General features: G+C 48.4%; 1 protein-coding gene across 3 annotated transcripts in view; it reads left to right on the plus strand.

Moving 5' to 3' along the window:
* Window positions 1-18,485, plus strand: part of slc12a5a (solute carrier family 12 member 5a) — a 94,114-nt gene that overhangs the window by 69,990 nt on the left and 5,639 nt on the right. For 2 of the 3 annotated variants that reach the window (XM_029150658.3, XM_029150660.3), the window contains exons 4-25: window positions 2,868-3,014; window positions 8,837-8,891; window positions 9,525-9,655; window positions 11,553-11,800; window positions 12,254-12,465; window positions 12,817-12,984; window positions 13,076-13,174; window positions 13,876-13,933; window positions 14,014-14,188; window positions 14,310-14,428; window positions 14,510-14,608; window positions 14,693-14,812; window positions 15,434-15,538; window positions 15,615-15,783; window positions 15,862-16,057; window positions 16,138-16,307; window positions 16,398-16,529; window positions 16,606-16,713; window positions 16,951-17,076; window positions 17,605-17,837; window positions 18,080-18,094; window positions 18,235-18,368. In XM_029150658.3, the coding sequence (XP_029006491.1) occupies window positions 2,868-3,014; window positions 8,837-8,891; window positions 9,525-9,655; window positions 11,553-11,800; window positions 12,254-12,465; window positions 12,817-12,984; window positions 13,076-13,174; window positions 13,876-13,933; window positions 14,014-14,188; window positions 14,310-14,428; window positions 14,510-14,608; window positions 14,693-14,812; window positions 15,434-15,538; window positions 15,615-15,783; window positions 15,862-16,057; window positions 16,138-16,307; window positions 16,398-16,529; window positions 16,606-16,713; window positions 16,951-17,076; window positions 17,605-17,837; window positions 18,080-18,094; window positions 18,235-18,368 (3,019 nt within the window). The remainder of the gene's footprint in view (window positions 1-2,867; window positions 3,015-8,836; window positions 8,892-9,524; window positions 9,656-11,552; window positions 11,801-12,253; window positions 12,466-12,816; window positions 12,985-13,075; window positions 13,175-13,875; window positions 13,934-14,013; window positions 14,189-14,309; window positions 14,429-14,509; window positions 14,609-14,692; window positions 14,813-15,433; window positions 15,539-15,614; window positions 15,784-15,861; window positions 16,058-16,137; window positions 16,308-16,397; window positions 16,530-16,605; window positions 16,714-16,950; window positions 17,077-17,604; window positions 17,838-18,079; window positions 18,095-18,234; window positions 18,369-18,485) is intronic. The other variant, XM_029150659.3, reaches the window with a different exon arrangement.

Below are 18,485 nucleotides of genomic sequence, written 5' to 3' on the forward strand. Positions count from 1 at the left end.
TTTCCAGACAGATCTGGATTATAATGTGTCGTTTGTGAGCTACGTGCGTGCACAGATTTTTAGGCGGCTCTATTTTTTTTTCTATTTTCAGATACGTGTGTTCACCAAACAAGTCATTTAGGATTTAGATTTCCCTTTTTTATTTTGAATTGTCCACCTTGAAAGGACTTGTGAATCCTTCATCCACTTGAAGGGTCCACGTCTGCTTTTGAAGCCAGCAGCATGTAAATGTACACAGGTTTCCCTTTTAATAACTTACCTGTTATTACAAACTGACCTTAGCTCCGCTTTGTGCAGCCGCAGCAGTTTTGTGTCTGACAATAAAGTGCTGATGGCAGGGGAACCTTTTTGCCTGCAACACCTGCCTACTAATGTATATTACACACCAAGTCCCTGCAGGATTTGCCCATGGAAACGCAGTCTTTTTAATTAAAGCTTTGCTCCTGGGTGGGAGGTTAAAAGATGCAGCCGTCTGCTCCGGTTTCCGTGACGACACTGGACAAAAATGTGCATTTGGTGCTTTTACAGTTTAACATGTTGCATGTGGTTTAAGAGAGCAGCTTTATCAAATGGATCTGCGCTTTATTATATGCCCTAATATTAGATTCATGGGGGAAAGAGTTGACGCGAGCCTTGTCTTCAAAAAGCAAATGATGAATAATCTCCTCCGCCGCACACTGAAGGGCACAGACGCAGCGAGCCTCTGTCTGATTTGCATAGCTTCGACAACAGACAAACTGTGCGGCTAATTATCATACAGTGGGAGAGGTGACAAAGATGGACGGGGTTGTTCGCCGCTGTTTCCCCAAGCGAACCTGCGGAGGCCACGATGTGGATCTTTGATTAAAGCGCGAGGAGGCTCAAGGTTGAAAGATTCCCCGCGTGAGGATTAAGTTGTAGGAGGTTGCCGGGTTACACTTCAGCTCTGCGGGAGACGAGACACGCATTAGTGTGACCAAAGGTTAGCGCTGTGACTCAGGAAACTCTAAATAAGGCATGAAACCTGGACAAGACGCACCATTATAAGTTATTGTAAAATGCTGCAACAAGTAAATAGGATTTTAAATAAAAAGCAGCAACTGGTTCATGCAGGCTGAGCCTAAAGACACATCATGGTGACTAACCTGCTATAAGTTCACTACCTATGGTTTGACTTCACTGGTCGCGTCTATAAGCGATTGCTTTTTTATGCCTGCTTCAGGCTTCAGCGAGCGGTGAGCTCACTAATTACGCTTCCAAATGTGAGCGCTTGCTCTGTTGTTTATCTAAAGGAAATTAGAAGATAATTATATTTGTGAGACCTGTTTGGACTCGCTCGCTGCCTTCCTCGCTCCTGCTCTTTCGTCCCCTCTCTGCAAACAGTACATTATTGATGCGGGAAAGCAGCGCCTCTCCAAACAAATCACATACTGTAGCATCGCACACAGTATTATTCATTTGATGTCAGCCACTTGTCAGGATGATTTGATTAAAAGTCTGGCTCATGCATTCAGCATCTGCCGCCACTTCCCAGTGCAGGGCTGCTGTTTTAGGTCCACCATCTTGTGCAGTATTCATTTCTTCACAACATATTGAATAGCCAGCTTTGGAAAAAGTGCATGTGCAAGCAGCATGTGCAGGATTAAAGCTCAACAACTACATACGCACAGACTTGAAGTATATAAAGTATTACATAATGTCATCCTATAGTGATGCATTCGCCCAGTTTTATGTTTGTAAGTCAATAACCAGCAGCCGGTAACACACAGAGTACAGAGACGAGTTTTATCCCCATCTTATTGGAGATGCAATGATTTGACAGTTAAGGTCTGGTAAAATAGGTCACGGCTGGATATCGGCATTATTGCCCCTCACTGGTCAAATCGTCCTTGTGCAGGAAATGAATCATTCGTTATTATGTACAAAGTCGGCGTCTGCTTCTGTGTCCTTCACTCTGGTACATACATCATAATGACACACCCGGACTCATTCATGCTGCGCACAAACAGATGTATACAAACGTGAATATCAGTATTCTCTTATTAATCAGCTTGAAGTGGGAATAAAAAAGCATATTCTCCTGCTGTTAGAAACTCTCCCACCCAAAGCAGCTCTTGGTTTGTCTACTGATCCACTGATGCACGCTACATAGCACTGCAGCAGCTAGAACAAATCCTCAGCATCAAACTAAGGCCGTAAGGGATAAAACAGCACGGCTGCATAGCCAACCCCTGCACAGTTTGGGTCCCATGACCACCTTCTGATCTTAAACTTTATTTTTCTGGACTGAAAGTAATTATTGTTGTGGGAATCTGTAGAAAACAGTGTGAGAACCCCTTAAATTCTAAAGGCAATTAAAAAGCACGACTGTGAAGGATTCTACGGCTGCTAATTAAGCTGCTCGGGTGCAAAAACACCGCGCCTTATTTACAGCTACGCTGCTCTGCAATCATTGCTAAATATTACAGCTGGAAGTGAGTGGTCAGCTGCAACATCATCACAAACGCAGGAAATGGAGGAAGAACATCACAAAACAGCAGCTACTTCAACCTTTCTGACCACAAATGGTAAAGAGACGACACGGAGCAGGACTGCCTTTAGTTGTGATTGTGTGTATGTGTGTGTGTGTGTGTGTGTGTGTGTGTGTGTGTGTGTGTGTGTGTGTGTGTGTGTGTGTGTGTGTGTGTGTGTGTGTGTGTGTGTGTGTGTGTGTGCGTGTGTGTGTGTGTCCTATCTAGATGACACGGTAGATAAATGCATCTGCCACATGAATGAATGTAAATGTTAACAGCCATCTGTGTGTTTTCCCTGTGTGTTCGTTTAACAAATTGCACAGATACTACTGTAACATATTGGTCCACTAAACGTTTGTCGCCCTCTCCGTCCAGGCGCCGCAGCTCGGCACGCTCATGGGCGTGTATCTGCCGTGCATCCAGAACATCTTCGGCGTGATCCTCTTCCTCAGGATGACCTGGCTGGTGGGAATCGGAGGCGTCATCGGGACCTTCATCATCGTCTTCATGTGCTGTGCCACAGTGAGTGTGTTACTGTACCCGCGCACCGGAGGCAACAGCCTGACCCGGTTTGTCCTAACATCATGACGTGTTGCAGAGTGACCTTGAGCAGAGAGTCAACAGGGTTCAAATGCTACAAAATAGACAATATCCCACTTTAGATGTATGAATTTTAAAGGAAGGCCTGGTGATGCAGTAGGTAGTGCTGTTGCATCACAGCACTGAGGGTGTGGGTTCGATTCCTAGTGATGCCTGGCTCCCACTGTGGGGAGTTTACAGGTTCTCTCCAGTTTTCTCCCACAGTCCAAAGACATGTGGTTAGTTTGACTGGTTACTTTGCAGGAATCGTCTTTTGCCTTTAAGGCATTAATGTCTATTTCTGTTAGTTGCTAGTTCATTAGTGCTGCATTACGTCTGTTTGTGATGGTTTAAACGCACCTTTGATGTGTGCACAACGAAGGGAGCTGCCACTCTCCCACTGCTAACGCCGGTCCGCAAAAAGAACAAAATGGCTGGTGACGCACTGTGATGTGCTTTGTATTAATGTCACCGCGCGCTGTAATCGCGTGTCAGAGGGACTTGGGCGTCAGACTGACACCGCGCCGCGGCTTTTGAGGATGGAATTACAGCAGACATCGTCCCAGCGGATGGACGGCGCCGCTGCCGGTGATCTGAGCGCCTGGTACCGACCCGCTGCGTGTGAGCGCGCGGTCCGGTGCGAGGACGCGCCGCTGCGATCGAGGGACCGTCTGGGGCTTCGGCTCCATCAGCTGGTGACGCCGTGCGCCTTGATTGTGGCGTGTGTTGCTGCGAGACTGTATGTTGGCATGTGTGTGTGTGTGTTTGTGCAGCCTAGATTCTCCTCTAGCACGGGGAGTATTTATAGAACAACCCCCTCAAATCCCAACCATAGCAAAGTAGCCTGCACAGACTCGCAGGCAGAATGCCTCCCAATCGTGTTTCTGTGCGACCGTGTAGAAGAGGCCTTTTAGAACATCACACTGAGGAAGATGATGTGCATGGATGTATTTTTAAAAGTAACACAGTACGTCTAAGCTCCATGGTGCAGTAATATTTGGATTCACTTCTTTAAATTGTAGAAATTCTTTATATTTGCTTTATTTGGCCAAAAACAACCGACATGTTCGTTACAATGCTTCTGAAAGAATGGGACTGGATCATAAGCTAAAAATAGTGTCATGAAAATTTGACAAGAAGCCATGGAAACACACGCACACAGGCACGTAAGGAAACACACACACACACACACACACACACACACACACACACACACACACACACACACACACACACACACACGGTTGCTCCAATCCCAAAAAAACATGGTGTACTTTCCTTGTCTCTGTGTTCTCACCATTTCTGTCTATGACACACACACACACACACACACACACACACACACACACACACACACACACACACACACACACACACACACACACACACACACACGTCTTATCAGTCACACGGAGCTCATTGCGGAGCCCCAGGGCGATAAGCCTGAGCGTGAGCGATGCGCGAGAAACCCCCACCTCTCCGCTCCTGAGCGCCTTACGTAACGCGCAGCCTCCCAGCCCTCCAGGGGTTGCCGGCACCACGCCGCAGGAGCATGAGCGAACGTACATGCGTGCTCGCAGTCGGCCGTACCTCGCGCTCAATCCACAGCTGTGCGCGCGTCGGTACCATACATGTTTTATTCACGTGATGGGGTATCACCGCCTTTCGTGCTCCATCACTGCAGCACACGCCGCATCTCTATCAACTCCATTCTGTTTCCATCGGCCTGAACCTGTGCACATTTTATAAATCATTATTACATAAAGAATGTGCATCCCACTGCTCTAACACACTGTTTATGTTAATAACCTTTAAATTATACCCACAACTGACCATTTTAAAAGTGAGTGTATTACCGCACGCATCATTCCCCGAGACGAAATGATCAGACATGCGCTCCATGTGTATTTTTAGCTCGGAAAACGAATGCAGGCTTGTCACCAAGATAGAATGAGGTTTAATATTCTCGATGGAAAGTCATCTGTTGTTCGGCCCTCCTCATTACTTCCAGGTCTTGAATCCAAACGCTGCGAGGGGAAGGGTGGTCTGCCCTCTGTCGTGACTCATTTAAATGCTAAGGATGCTTTTCTTCCATCATCGCTCTTCCTTTTTTTTAACCAAAGTCTCTTTTGCTTTCTCAATCCCTCTAACCGTTTTTTCATTTACTGTCTCATTATTTCTCCTTTCTCCGTCTTTACACCTACCATCCAATTTTTATCCTGCCTCGCCTCCTCTCTCCCCCTTCTCCTCTCCCCCTCCTCCTCACACAGCTGCATTTTATCGTCTTGTGCTCAGTCTCTCCCCCCCGACGTCGGTCTGGAGGTAAAAAATCACCTCCGTCTCCTTCACCTGACACTTCTGCCTTCTTCCACAGTACATCATCCACTGAGGTTTCAGGTGACGGAGCCTCACGCTGCAAATAGACGCCGACTGCACTGTGGTGCATGAAAGCACGAAGTTGTACTTGACAAAAGTATTCTGCGTCTGTGTAATGAAGCATGCTAATGAAGCGCGCTCTCAGGGCAATGTGAAAACTCCATTCCTGTCAAAACTCATTTCCGCTCAACTCCGAGTTCGACTAAAGGCCAAATTAGGGTTTGTCTGTAGGTTTGGGAAGAAACAGCCCTTTGCAGCGAGCACTGTAGTCTGGGATAGTGTCCGGGTTCTATCGACTGGGAGACTTGTCAAGCGGCTAAAATTAGCTTCTCCACCGAATGCATTCGTCAGGCTCAGCTATAATCCATTAGTTATTCAAGTTTTGCGAGCATTGAGACGAATGTTATTTCAAAAGGATTTGAGAGAAGTGTCCCATTTTCCTGCTGGAAACTGTGAGTGTTTGGCCCTAAGACAGATGATGACGATGCTACAGTCCTGGGTTGAGTGATGAAACAGACTCCGTACATGTGGGTTTGGATGTGCAGGACTACAGAGCAGTTTTAGGTTACCTGCCTGTAAGTGGGACGATTAAACAGACCACAGGCTGTGGTTCAGTGGGAGACAAGATGCTGCTTATTCTGACAACTGTAGTAAAAGGCGTTTCGCGTGATGAATCTAATAATAAAACCATAAGGGGGATGTGTTTCCCCTTTTCTGTTCAGCATTTGCACAAGCAGAGAGTCAGACCTGCCCCGTGGTTCCGTGACAGCACACGACCGATGACGTTGTCTGCAGCAGCACCGCGAGGGTCCTGTGAATAAAAGTAGGACACTGCCCAAACTCGTGGTAAAGCGGCCAAATGGGATTCCACAGAAACTCACGGGCTGTCAGAAACTGGACCACAGAGCGGCAGAGGAATGAGCGTGGCGGCGAGGCCCGGGAGGTCACGGCCGTTCTCCTTCACGGAGCCCGGCCTTTGTCGTTTACAGTAGACGCTGGTTGAATGAACAGATTCTGGCACAGACACCTAGAATTTGTATCCATGCGAATCTAACTTCTGAAAAAGTCCGATTAGCGGTTCCTTGAGCCGCCTTCCTCAGTTACCTGTCAAGCTTCTCTCATCACAGCAGGGTTGGGGTTCGAGTGCTACAAGTGAGCAGGTGAATTATTAGCTTTTAAAAACAGATTATTGGATATTATATTATGCTGGATGTAGTTTTCTAGTGACAGTGGCATTCAGCTGTCGCCATAGGAGCTAATTACCTTTAGCTCAGTGAGCTACAGGAACAAACATGTAGTTCTGAATTGTTTGAATGTTGAATGTTGAATGTTTGTATGTTTAAATGTTTGTATATATATATACATATATATATATATATATATATATATATATATATATATATATATATATATATATATATATATATATATATATATATATATATATATGATCAAGTTAATGTGCTCGGTTTACAGCTGTAGCATGTGAAAGGTTGTAAACAAGACTTTGATTACTATATAAAGCATTTTGTGCCAAAAGACTGAGGCTAAAACTTGAGAAGCCTTATTAGCATATGTGATAAAAAAGCAGCGTGAGAGCAGACTGTTGTGCTGCTGCAACCTGACCTTGTGTGGAGGATTCCGTATTTTTCATTAGTAACATATTGATACTCAGACCGTGCGGTCTGAGGGGAGCTTGCCTGCTGGTCTTTGCAGTTCTCTCTGTTGCGTCTTGTACTATAAAAGGAAACCACTCGACCTCAGTTATGCAAACGTGGTCACAGCGCGGGGAGGATTGATTAAACCGCATATAAAACAAAATCCATGCTTTTGCAAATGGGATTGCGGCCTTTATAGGAACACGTCCGTTTCAGCATCACTGCAATGTACAGTGCATAACGTGGAGCCGTGTTTTACCTCAGACATACGGGACATTAATCCTACTTGGCTCAGTGTTGGTGTAAATCATGTTCCGGCGTACGGTGGTGGAGTGATTCAGTGATTGCGTATGCAGCTGACTACCTCTGCGTGGCCGCTGCCCACATCAGATAAAACACTTAAACAATTACTGTCTTATCTGCTGTGGTGGGAGAAGAGCTTGTGGCCTCATTATGGCCAGATTAGAGACGGTCCCACTCACTCTTCACTCCTCCTCGTCAGTCGGCCGGGCCCTCGGGCGACACCAGCCGCATTAGAGTCGTCACAGAGACAAACGCAGCGATGCTGGAACGTAACGGGCGACTCGGCCTGTAGCTGCGAGCTTCGGACTTTCCTCAAATGAGGCGTCGCTTGTCGGTTCGGTTGTTCCGCCTGGACCCCCACGGGTATGAGCCTGTTTGTTCATCAGGTTATTAATAGTAGTCTTGCTATCATATTATCACATTTATTGCAGCAAAGCTCTGATTTGATTTGATAAAAATACCTAAACAATGAATGTTTGCAAGTAAAAGACCAATAGCATGAAAGAAGCATGAAGTAATTGGAGGGAAGCTTCTAGAAAAGTGAACTGAGGCGCTCCCACATCTCCTCCTTCTCCTTCTGTTTGCGGCGCTCTCCTTCATGTGCAGACAAAGTGAAAAGACACTCACAAATCCAACAATGGTGTTTGAAAGAATGATGAAATCTCATTGCCGTCTTTGTACTGTCACACGCGCTCGCGCTCGCTGTTTCTCATTTGGTCATTTTGTGTTTGTTGCTGCTCGGTTCTCGGCCGCCTGCGTTTCGCCCTCTCTTCCTCTGCAGGAGTGTGACGGCCGCCTGTCTCTGTTGTGGGCAAAGGCTGATCTCCACCCCAGCATGCACCCACTCAGTATTAGAGCTGCATTAGATTCATCTGTGGTTTGTTTGAATGTGCTCTGACAGCTGGTGACAGGCCCAGTAGCACTGATACATCTCTAATCAACATCCACGGGCCTTCAGAACTTAGCGTTTCTGTAAATTGTTGTTGACCCGGTGTAAACGGATGGACTTGACAGGAAAATCCTAAAATGACTGTAAGCTAATAAAAACGATAAAGTTTGACAAATGTCACAAAATTCTGCACCGCGTGTGATTATTAAACAGGGCTGCAGTGCTGCTCAGTCAGTCCAGTACCGTTCTCATGGGCCCGTATGAACAGGACATCGGCCTCCATGAGGCCCGAAGCCCTGATCACACAGAGACCCACCAACGTTTCCTAAAAGTGATGTCACCGTTTGTTTTTGTGTGTGTCTAATTTAACTGTTTTACTGAAAGTTGCCTCAAATGTTGACGTTTCTGTTTCTGATGTGAGTCTAGACTCCAGCCAAATGTTTCGTTTTATTTATGGTAAACAAGGATTGAAGCTAGTTGACTTCATGTCAGATCTAACGCTCTCCCTCCGCTGTCTTCTCCCCTCCCTCTGTGCGCAGACCATGCTGACTGCCATCTCCATGAGTGCCATCGCTACCAATGGAGTAGTGCCAGGTGGGTGAGCAGACGCTGGCACCACGCAGTCCTCGCCGTCCGCCTCTAAAATTCTCCTTTTTGTCGCTTACTGCTTTTGGCACGTTGCACCCAGCACAGCTTGATATCCCCAGAAACATTTAAAGCTTTAGTCTGGAATCTTGCGAACTTTGACCCGTTGTCACGCGGCGTCATTTACACACAACAAAGGCAGCAGCCAAAAGCTTGAAATGTATGAGTCGAACCGGAGACGGACACACATCCGCCCTAACGTGCACGAAGCCGAGTTGCCGCGGCCTTGAGTTTGCACAGTAGTAGTGGCATCCTACCAGCTGGTGTGTGTACAGCAGGGGTCAGAGCAAATTGCAGGTTTGTATAGTAGTGTGAAACTGTGGGCCAATTATAACTGTCTCTGTTATAACTAGGACCAGCCTTAATGCCGCAGCACAGCACTGATTAAAGTCTATTTATGTTCATTAAATTTCTTTGGTGACAACACAATAGTAAAACCCGATGAGAACAGATGAGCAACAAAACTATCTGGTTGTGTTGGAAGCAAGTTACTGCGGCAAACAAAGGGCCCTGATAATGAAATCGTACGTACGGGCGCCCACGCGGTCGCATTGAGTGTGTCTCTGCTGTGTTTGTGCGTAGCTGGAGGCTCCTACTACATGATCTCCCGTTCGCTGGGCCCGGAGTTCGGAGGAGCGGTGGGAATCTGCTTCTATTTGGGGACCACGTTCGCTGGGGCCATGTACATCCTGGGGGCCATAGAGCTCCTCCTGGTAAGAAGCAGCCCGTCATCAGATGCCACCGCTCATATTAATATAGTAAATAGCAGCGCTTCATTAGATTAAAACGATGTAAAGCATCTTATCTCAGTGGGTGATGCTCAGATTATATTATATATTCTATGATGCAACATCATGAATACCGCCCTTTGCTACAGACACATTCACAAATCTTCAAACTGGGTGTCAGACGTTGAACAATGCATTTGTTTTCAGGTGCAAGACCTATTACTCACCGCAGATTTATTCTGACAGTGATGCCAAATAATAATTGGTGGAAGCAAAGAAAAAAAAATCGCAGCTTTCCCCCGAACAGCTGTCATGTTTTTTTTTTTTTCCAGACTGGAAATTAAAAAGCAAAGACGGATCACAGCTCAGAGAGTGGGTTCATGCCGATGTGAGTAAAATGGAGAACTGTCAAGTCTCCGTCGCGCAGCCTACTCGAAATGACATCCATTTAAGCTAATTCATCCATGGCTTTGCCAGAACACAATGAGCTAAAGGGGGAATGATGTGTCTGCGCTGCTAGGTTAGTGGAGGATGACCACTCAAAGCGCAGCGTCTGACTCTGATGTCTCGAAGGATCAAATCCCCCCCGCTCTGTTTGTACACACAGTAGGAAAAACATGCTGTGATCTTCAAGCCAGGTGGGATTTTAAGCTGAATGCAGTAGAGATCAGCTGAAGATCCCCGAAGAGAGAAGGCTGGTAAACGATTGGTGAATTGGGAAAATCAGCTGTGCGAAATGAAACCTCGCCCGGCGCATCGCTACCTGCCACACGCCTCTGAAGATCGAGTTCTCCTCCGTCTGCGCTTTGAAGCTGTTTTTTTTTCTGAAGCCGCGCGTGAATTCGTTTCAGATGATGACACCGGGATCCTTCATCTCGAGGTTGATCCCTCTCCTCCTCCTCCTCCTCTGCCTTTCATTCCTCGGCGTCCACTGCAGCGCTCTGTGCTGCATGGAGTATTGAGTAATTATGCAAATGCTGCATTAGCAGGAGATCAAGACAGCAGTGGAACAACAAGACCATTCCGTGGAACGGCTCTCGTACCTTTGGTCAAGTGTTCTCAGCATCTCAGAGTGTGTGTGGTTCTGATTTTTTTAACTTACACTATTCTGCTTCTGGGTGCATCTAGCAGATATGCAGAGTTTGATCATGTCTGAAGGTTAATTCTGTCTTCTGGGTCAAAGCTGGCTTAGTTTCCATTGTGAAATAACAATCCCTGCAGAATTGTAAGGAGCGGATCTGGAGAAGGCTGATTTGAATACGTTTCATCCTTCCACCACAGCGAAGGAACACAAACTGATGCTGCTATTTTGGGAGGCATGAACGTTTCACAGCGAAGCAGGAGATTTGTTTGCCTAGTGATACGCCGTTCTCTGCAGCGGATCGCTTTCTCAAATGACCAAGCCGAGCCATGCCTCCCTGCCTGCTCTCCCTCGCTTTGCTTCGCTACTTATGGTGATTAAGCAGTTTGGGTGTAAACCAAATGATAATTTAAAAAAAAAAAAAAAAAGAAAAAGAGGAGAAAATCCCTCTTATGCAACAGCCTCGCCGTGAATCATGCAAAGCTGATGACAGATACTGACAGGCTAATTAGCACTTCACCATTTTATATATGGTGGGACTAGTCCTACATTGACCCGTAGTAAAAGCGTAATAATGACAGTTAATTTCGAATATTAATACCCTGCTCGAGTTGTTTAATTAAACAGAATTAAAATAGCTTCCAGTAGTTTGTGCGGCGTTCGGTGCAGGAGCGCTAATGTGAACATCACGTGTTCTCACCACCTCATTCACTTCCTTCCTCGCTGCTTTTTCTCACCTCTCCCAATCAGCAGCGCCTCCCTTCCCAACCTCCAAGTTAACTGCCCTCCTCTCCACCTCAGATCTACATCGTGCCCAAAGCAGCCATCTTCCCCCTTGAGGGCCTGGAAGGCGCCGAAGCGGAGGCGGCGCTGCTCAACAACATGCGCGTGTACGGGACCATCCTGTTGACGTCCATGGCCACCGTTGTGTTTGTGGGCGTCAAGTATGTCAACAAGTTGGCCCTGGTGTTCCTGGCCTGCGTCATCCTGTCCATCCTGGCCGTCTACGCCGGGGTCATCAAGACGGCCATCGAGCCTCCCGACTTCCCGTAAGCACAGACCGGATGCTTGAATGGAGGCTGTGCTTCTGGCTCCACTGCTAATGTAGCTGCTAATGATGAAGCGCTAATACTGTAGCACCTGGGGAGCGTAGTTTTAACCTACGTAGGCCAAATCGTTAAATTAATGCTTCCTGAGGAGAAGCATTGTTTGAGGTTAGAGTTTGAGAGTTGGAATATTTACACTTTAACTCCTTACTGGATCCGTTCAGTTATTTCCTGTTTACGTCTCCTGTGGCGTCGTGGCCAATAAATCAAGGCAATTAGGCCGAATTGAATTTAATGAAATCATGGGCATCGTGTGACATTTCATGATTTAATATTTAGAATCGTTGGTAAAAGTGTTAACAAAAAGTTGCTTGATCTTGACACACACACACACACACACACACACACACACACACACACACGCACCAATCACTACCCTGTGAATCCTCCCTTCAGTGTGTGCATCTTGGGAAACCGCACCCTGGTGTGGAAGAGTTTTGACGTGTGTGCCAAGACCATCGAGACGGCTAACGGGACGGTCACCACCAAGCTGTGGCGCATGTTCTGTGATTCGTCCTTGCTCAACGCGACCTGTGACCAGTACTTCGTGGCCAACAACGTGAGCCAGGTGCAGGGCATTCCAGGGATCACCAGTGGGATCCTGGCAGGTGGGTCAGAGGAGCTGCTTCTTCCCGTTAGCAGTTAGCATGAATAGCAAAGAGTCTTAGATGGCATCGGACCCACATGTGCACTTTATCATTCCATCCAAAGGAAAACCTCACAGTTCACATGCTGCGTGTGACTGAAGCTATGACAACGCTGGGCCCACAGCTAGTCTAACCCTTCGCACAGAGCTTGTCATTTAGACGTGGCTCCTAAATCAGGAGATAAAGAACTAAATGAATTATTCAATAAAGTCTAGTTAAATCACATTTAACTAGAGGACAGGACAGGATGTTGTCCTTTTCATTCTGCTCTACATTTGACATTCACCAAATCGATTCCTGTCCACTTTCCAGAGAATCTGTTTGGGAACTACTACGAGAAGGGGGACCTGATTGCCAGGAGGAACATGGAGTCGGCGGAGAACCAGGACGACCCCTTGACCAACGCAAACCGCTACGTGTTGGCTGACATCACCAGCTTCTTCACGCTGCTGGTTGGCATCTACTTCCCATCTGTGACAGGTGAGGAACCGGCCTCAGAACCGCCGTTTCCTCCCCGCGTCTGTGTCAGCGTGTGATCGAGGCCACGTGTCCTTCTTGACTGTCTGTACAGGGATCATGGCCGGTTCCAACCGCTCTGGAGACCTGCGTGATGCCCAGAAGTCCATTCCTATTGGAACCATCGCAGCTATTACCACCACCTCCACTGTCTGTATCCGCCCGCTCCTGCCACCTGCAGGGCAGCTAGACTTATTGCACTCAGTATTCTAAGAAGCACTGCATTTCCAAACCCACATGAACCTAGAGGAATTAATGTTACTCAAACCTTGTGTTGGTGCCTTTTGAAGCTTGTTTACATGGGTCTTCTTAAAAGTTCTTCTCTGTTCCAGACAGATATCCACTCAAAGGTGATTGTAGCCAGTGATTACGGCTTGAAGCGACAAACGTTCACTGATTGGCCTGCAGAATGCATCATAATTAAAGGTCAACGCTGCATCGCTAGAGGGGGAAAACTTTGTGGCTGAGGCCTGTGTCTCAGTCGTTGCTCGGCTGCTGTACATGTAACTTCAGGCCTCTACCTATTACGCTCCCGTATTGAAAAGCTTCCATGTATCTGGCAGTAATTAACTTAGGGTTTAATAAGATTTGATTAGGACTTCACATTATATCATTAGGCTGCCTATGTCAGTCACAAGTTAATAAAGCAAAACAATATTAGCTGCACTGTTATCGATCTCCGAGAAATTATCCCAAACAAAATCCATTTGACTTTCCTCAGCAAATAAAGCAAATTGGTTTATCAGGCCCATGAGTGTATCTTCCAAATGAAGAGGATCCTTTTTCAAATCAAGGCCTGTCAGTTTGTCACCGGCTGCAAACCCAGCTTTACTTTCCTGAGCCCCAGCTGTTCAGACATGTCCAGCGTGTTCTTGTTTGGCGCCTGCATCGAAGGCGTGGTCCTCAGAGACAAGTGAGTCATCGATCCCCCCCCACGACGAGCCCACGGGTATTTCGGCGATAAAATAACTGAGGTGTGGTCCGCTCCTTCAGGTTTGGGGAGGGAGTGCATGGGAACCTGGTGATCGGCACGTTAGCTTGGCCGTCGCCCTGGGTGATCGTGATCGGCTCCTTCTTCTCCACCTGCGGAGCGGGGCTGCAGAGTCTGACAGGAGCTCCTCGCCTCCTGCAGGCCATCGCCAAGGACGGCATTGTGCCCGCCCTCCGGGTCAGCCTTTGCCTATTTATACTGCACATGCATAATGTTCCTTTCCTCTCCAATGGCCTTACAGGGACTTCAAGCAGACACATTTATACATAGCTGGGGTGTTAATCTATTCTCCCTGCAGATCTTTGGCCACGGGAAGGCTAACGGAGAACCCACATGGTCCCTGCTGCTGACAGCTTGTATCTGTGAGAGCGGCATCCTCATCGCCTCCCTGGACTCGGTGGCTCCCATCCTCTCCATGTAGGCACCGTCTGACCCCTCATCTTAAGAGAGTGAGGGGCTGCTTTCGATTAATTTTCCCTGCACTCGTGTGCCCGGCAGGTTTTTCCTGATGTGCTACATGTTCGTGAACCTGGCCTGCGCCCTGCAGACGCTGCTGAGAACTCCAAACTGGAGGCCTCGTTTCAAGTTCTACCACTGGTCAGTTTAGCGGCTACTGAGAGGATCGGCGACTGAATTCAGCTATTTTTGTATTAATTTTGTGTCCTCATACAAACGACGCAGGGCTCTGTCCTTCCTGGGGATGAGCTTGTGTCTTACTCTCATGTTCCTCTGCTCCTGGTACTACGCCATCGTCGCCATGGTAATTGCCGGCTCCATCTACAAGTATATCGAGTTCGCTGGGTGAGTGAAGCGCAACCTCAGGAGAGATTGGATGCGGTGGCTGCCTCCGACTGTGTGTGTGTGTGTGTGTGTGTGTGTGTGTGTGTGTGTGTGTGTGTGTGTGTGTGTGTGTGTGTGTGTGTGTGTGTGTGTGTGTGTGGGAGCGGTCTGTACTTGCTGTTTCTAAGTTGGCGCCATCAAATAAATCACTTATGCAAAACTCTCAGTTGCCGTCGCTGGTTGAAAAAAGTGCAGCTCAACTTACGTACAATGCTGAATGCGATGGGAAGCTGTTACTGGACGTTCCTGCAGCATCTGTGTTGGTGTGGATTTGGATGTGACCATTACGTGGTTGTCATTTTCTACAACTGTAAATCTGACTCTAACTTCACACGGGGCCTCGTGGGCTCATTCCGTAATCGGAGCAGCACACTTAGTATTTGAGTGCTGCGCTTCCCTGTGGTGGATGACATCATGTTAACGTGACATTTACCAATGATGCCTAATGCTTAATCACGCTGCATTAGGTCACACCACCGTGTAGAAGAAGACCTCACTGTCACTTCTTAAATTTACAGTGAAGCTGTACTATTGAGAATGTTCTGACTGACAAGTGTTGACTGGCACTCGTTGGCTTCGCAGAGCGGAGAAGGAGTGGGGCGATGGGATACGAGGCCTGTCTCTGAGCGCCGCGCGCTACGCTCTGATGCGGCTGGAGGAAGGCCCCCCCCACACCAAGAACTGGAGGTAGGACGCGCGGCGCGTCATCGCGACGCTGGCGTTAGTGCGTGTGAATCTTTTTCATCCTGTCTGTCATTCCCAGGCCACAGCTGCTGGTGCTGGTCAGCACAGATGCCGAGCAGAACGTGGAGCAGCCTCGTCTGCTTTCCCTGACCAACCAGATGAAGGCGGGCAAAGGTCTGACCATCGTTGGGACGGCTCTGCAGGGAACCTACCTGGAGAACTACGAGCAGACCCAGCGCGCCGAGCAGGTTTGGGGCTTTTACATCAGAAACTAAATGGGCTTTGGGCGTTTGATGCTGACTGACTGTCCTCCTGTGCGTTTCTAGGCCCTACGTAAGCTGATGGAGACTGAGAAGGTGAAAGGCTTCTGTCAGGTGACGGTGTCGTCGAACCTGCGCGATGCCACGTCCCACCTGCTGCAGGCCAGCGGCCTGGGAGGCCTGAAGCACAACGCCGTGCTCGTCTCCTGGCCTCGCAACTGGAAACAGGGAGACGATCACCAGACCTGGAGGAACTTTGTTGGTGGGTCATTTATTCATCCGAAAATGCGAAGCAATACGCAATAAATGGTTTCTCCATGTATCATCGCGTCTGCTCTTCAGAGCTGGTCAGAGAAACCACCGCTGCCAAACTGGCTCTGCTCGTCCCGAAGAACATCTCCGCATTCCCGTCCAATGGGGAGCGCTTCACCGAGGGCCACATCGACGTGTGGTGGATCGTCCACGACGGAGGCATGCTCATGCTGCTGCCCTTCCTGCTCCGCCAGCACAAGGTACCAAGGGAAACAGAGCTCAGCCTGGCCTGAGGTCAGATTGGAGTGGGTCACAGATGACAGGTTAAATCCTGGGCTGTTGCTCTTAAGGTTTGGAGGAAGTGCAAGATGCGCATCTTCACTGTGGCCCAGTTGGACGACAACAGCATCCAGATGAAGAAGGACCTGACCACATTCCTCTATCACCTCCGTATCGACGCCATGGTGGAAGTTGTTGAAATGGTAAATCTTTTTAAAACTAGATTTGGATCTGTGATTATATATATTTTTTATAAACATATAATTTCTGTCCTTGTAGCATGACAGCGACATCTCAGCCTACACTTATGAGAAGACCCTGGTGATGGAACAGCGGTCGCAGATGCTGAAGCAGATCAACCTGTCTAAGAATGAACGGGAAAGAGAGGTAGGAGCGCTTGTTTAGATCCAACGTGCACACATTGGCCGGCTAGGCCTGACTTAGCATGACATATGAGCCCCTCCGGACAAAAGCGGACTGGCAGTGAAATCCCAGCAGTGGCGCCGCATTTAAGCTCTCTCTGTCAGCGTTGGAATGGAAATCTACGCACGGCTTCACTTTATTGCGCCGTCTGCTAAGCATTAAGCAAAACCTAAGCATCGTCCATCACCTCTGTCTCTGCAGATCCAAAGCATCACCGATTCATCCCGAGGGTCTATCAGGCGTAAGAACCCGGCGGCCGTGACCACCCAGCTGAGCGTGACCGAGGACCCGCCGGCCGCCAGCAAAGAGGAGAAGCCCGAGGAGGAGGTGCGAGCGTCCGTTTCAGCGCAGCTCGGGTCATATTTAACCCGAGGAAACGTGCCACCGGCTGGAAAATCAAGTAGTACTACTGAGCATCAAGGAAGAGCTGGAGGAACATTTAGCAGCTAATAAGGTTAATTGGCAACAGGTCAATAACATGATTAGGTGTTGAAAGAGCATCGTAGAGAGTTAGAGACGTTGGGGCCGAGGACAGCGGAGCTTTCTGAAGGTGAGGCAGCGCGTGTGCTTCTGCACTGAGCTTCATGTCCAGGTGTTGGAGCAGCATGAGGCACCTTGGATTTATCAGCAGGACATGACGCAGGGTGATGCAGAGTAGAGGAGCAGAAGGACCAGGATCATGTTTAACAGGAGGCAAAGTTCAACTAATATATTCAAACTTCTTCTTTCCCCCCCTCTCTCACACACTGTGGTTCTCTGTGGTTCCTACATTTCCACCTCGACCGTGACTCTCTGAACCTCCCATATAATGTATATGTGAATCCGCCTCCGTCCTCTTTTCCTCCCGTCTCATAGTCAAAGTCGGCTTCTCCCCCTGTTTCCCCGCCTGCTCAGGTGCAGCTCATCCACGACAACACCACCCCGGCCAGCCCCGCGACCCCGGCCGCCCCGCTGACCCCCGCCGAGGCGGCTCAGAGCCCCGGGGAGCAGGTCCAGATGACCTGGACCGAGAAGTGTGACGGGGAGCCGGCCAAGCCGCCCGGCGCAGCGACACCAGAGGGCATCAAAGACATCTTCAACATGAAGCCGTGAGTGCTTTGAAATGCTCACTGGACCGTTGCTGTTGCAAAGGTGAACGGCCTCCGTGCTCCTGACAGGAGGAGCCCTGGGTCTTTTTTTGCCTGTGAAACACAATGCTGCAGCCGTCTGACAGAACGCTATTAAAGGGTTTGAGTGGTGACGGAGGATTTGCAGAACTTTCAATAATGCATATAATAAAACATTCAGCTTGGCACTGATATGCATCTGTTTCTCTCCCACAATGCTGCAGCGAGTGGGAGAACCTGTAAGTACCAAAGTCACGCAGAGTCCCCTCATTCTTACATATGTGCTGCATGCGTGGAAGGACCGCGCCGTTGACGCGGAGGCGAATCTAGTCTCAAACCGGTTTGAATCAGAAGCGACGTCTTGTCTTGTCTCTAAAAGGAACCAGTCCAACGTGCGACGCATGCACACAGCGCTGCGGCTGAACGAAGTCATCGTCAAGAAGTCCTCGGAGGCCAAGCTCGTCCTCCTCAACATGCCCGGACCTCCCAGGAACCGGAAGGGTGACGAGAACTGTATCCTTCACCCTGACAGACGTAGATGTGACACGTTGGAGACCTGTCAATGTGGAGTCATACTCCTTAAGACGCAATGTAATGTATCCGTGTGTTGCACGCTTCCTCTGGTTTCCT

The sequence above is a fragment of the Betta splendens genome, chromosome 5, assembly GCF_900634795.4.
Source record: "Betta splendens chromosome 5, fBetSpl5.4, whole genome shotgun sequence".
In the NCBI taxonomy this organism is placed as follows: domain Eukaryota; kingdom Metazoa; phylum Chordata; class Actinopteri; order Anabantiformes; family Osphronemidae; genus Betta; species Betta splendens.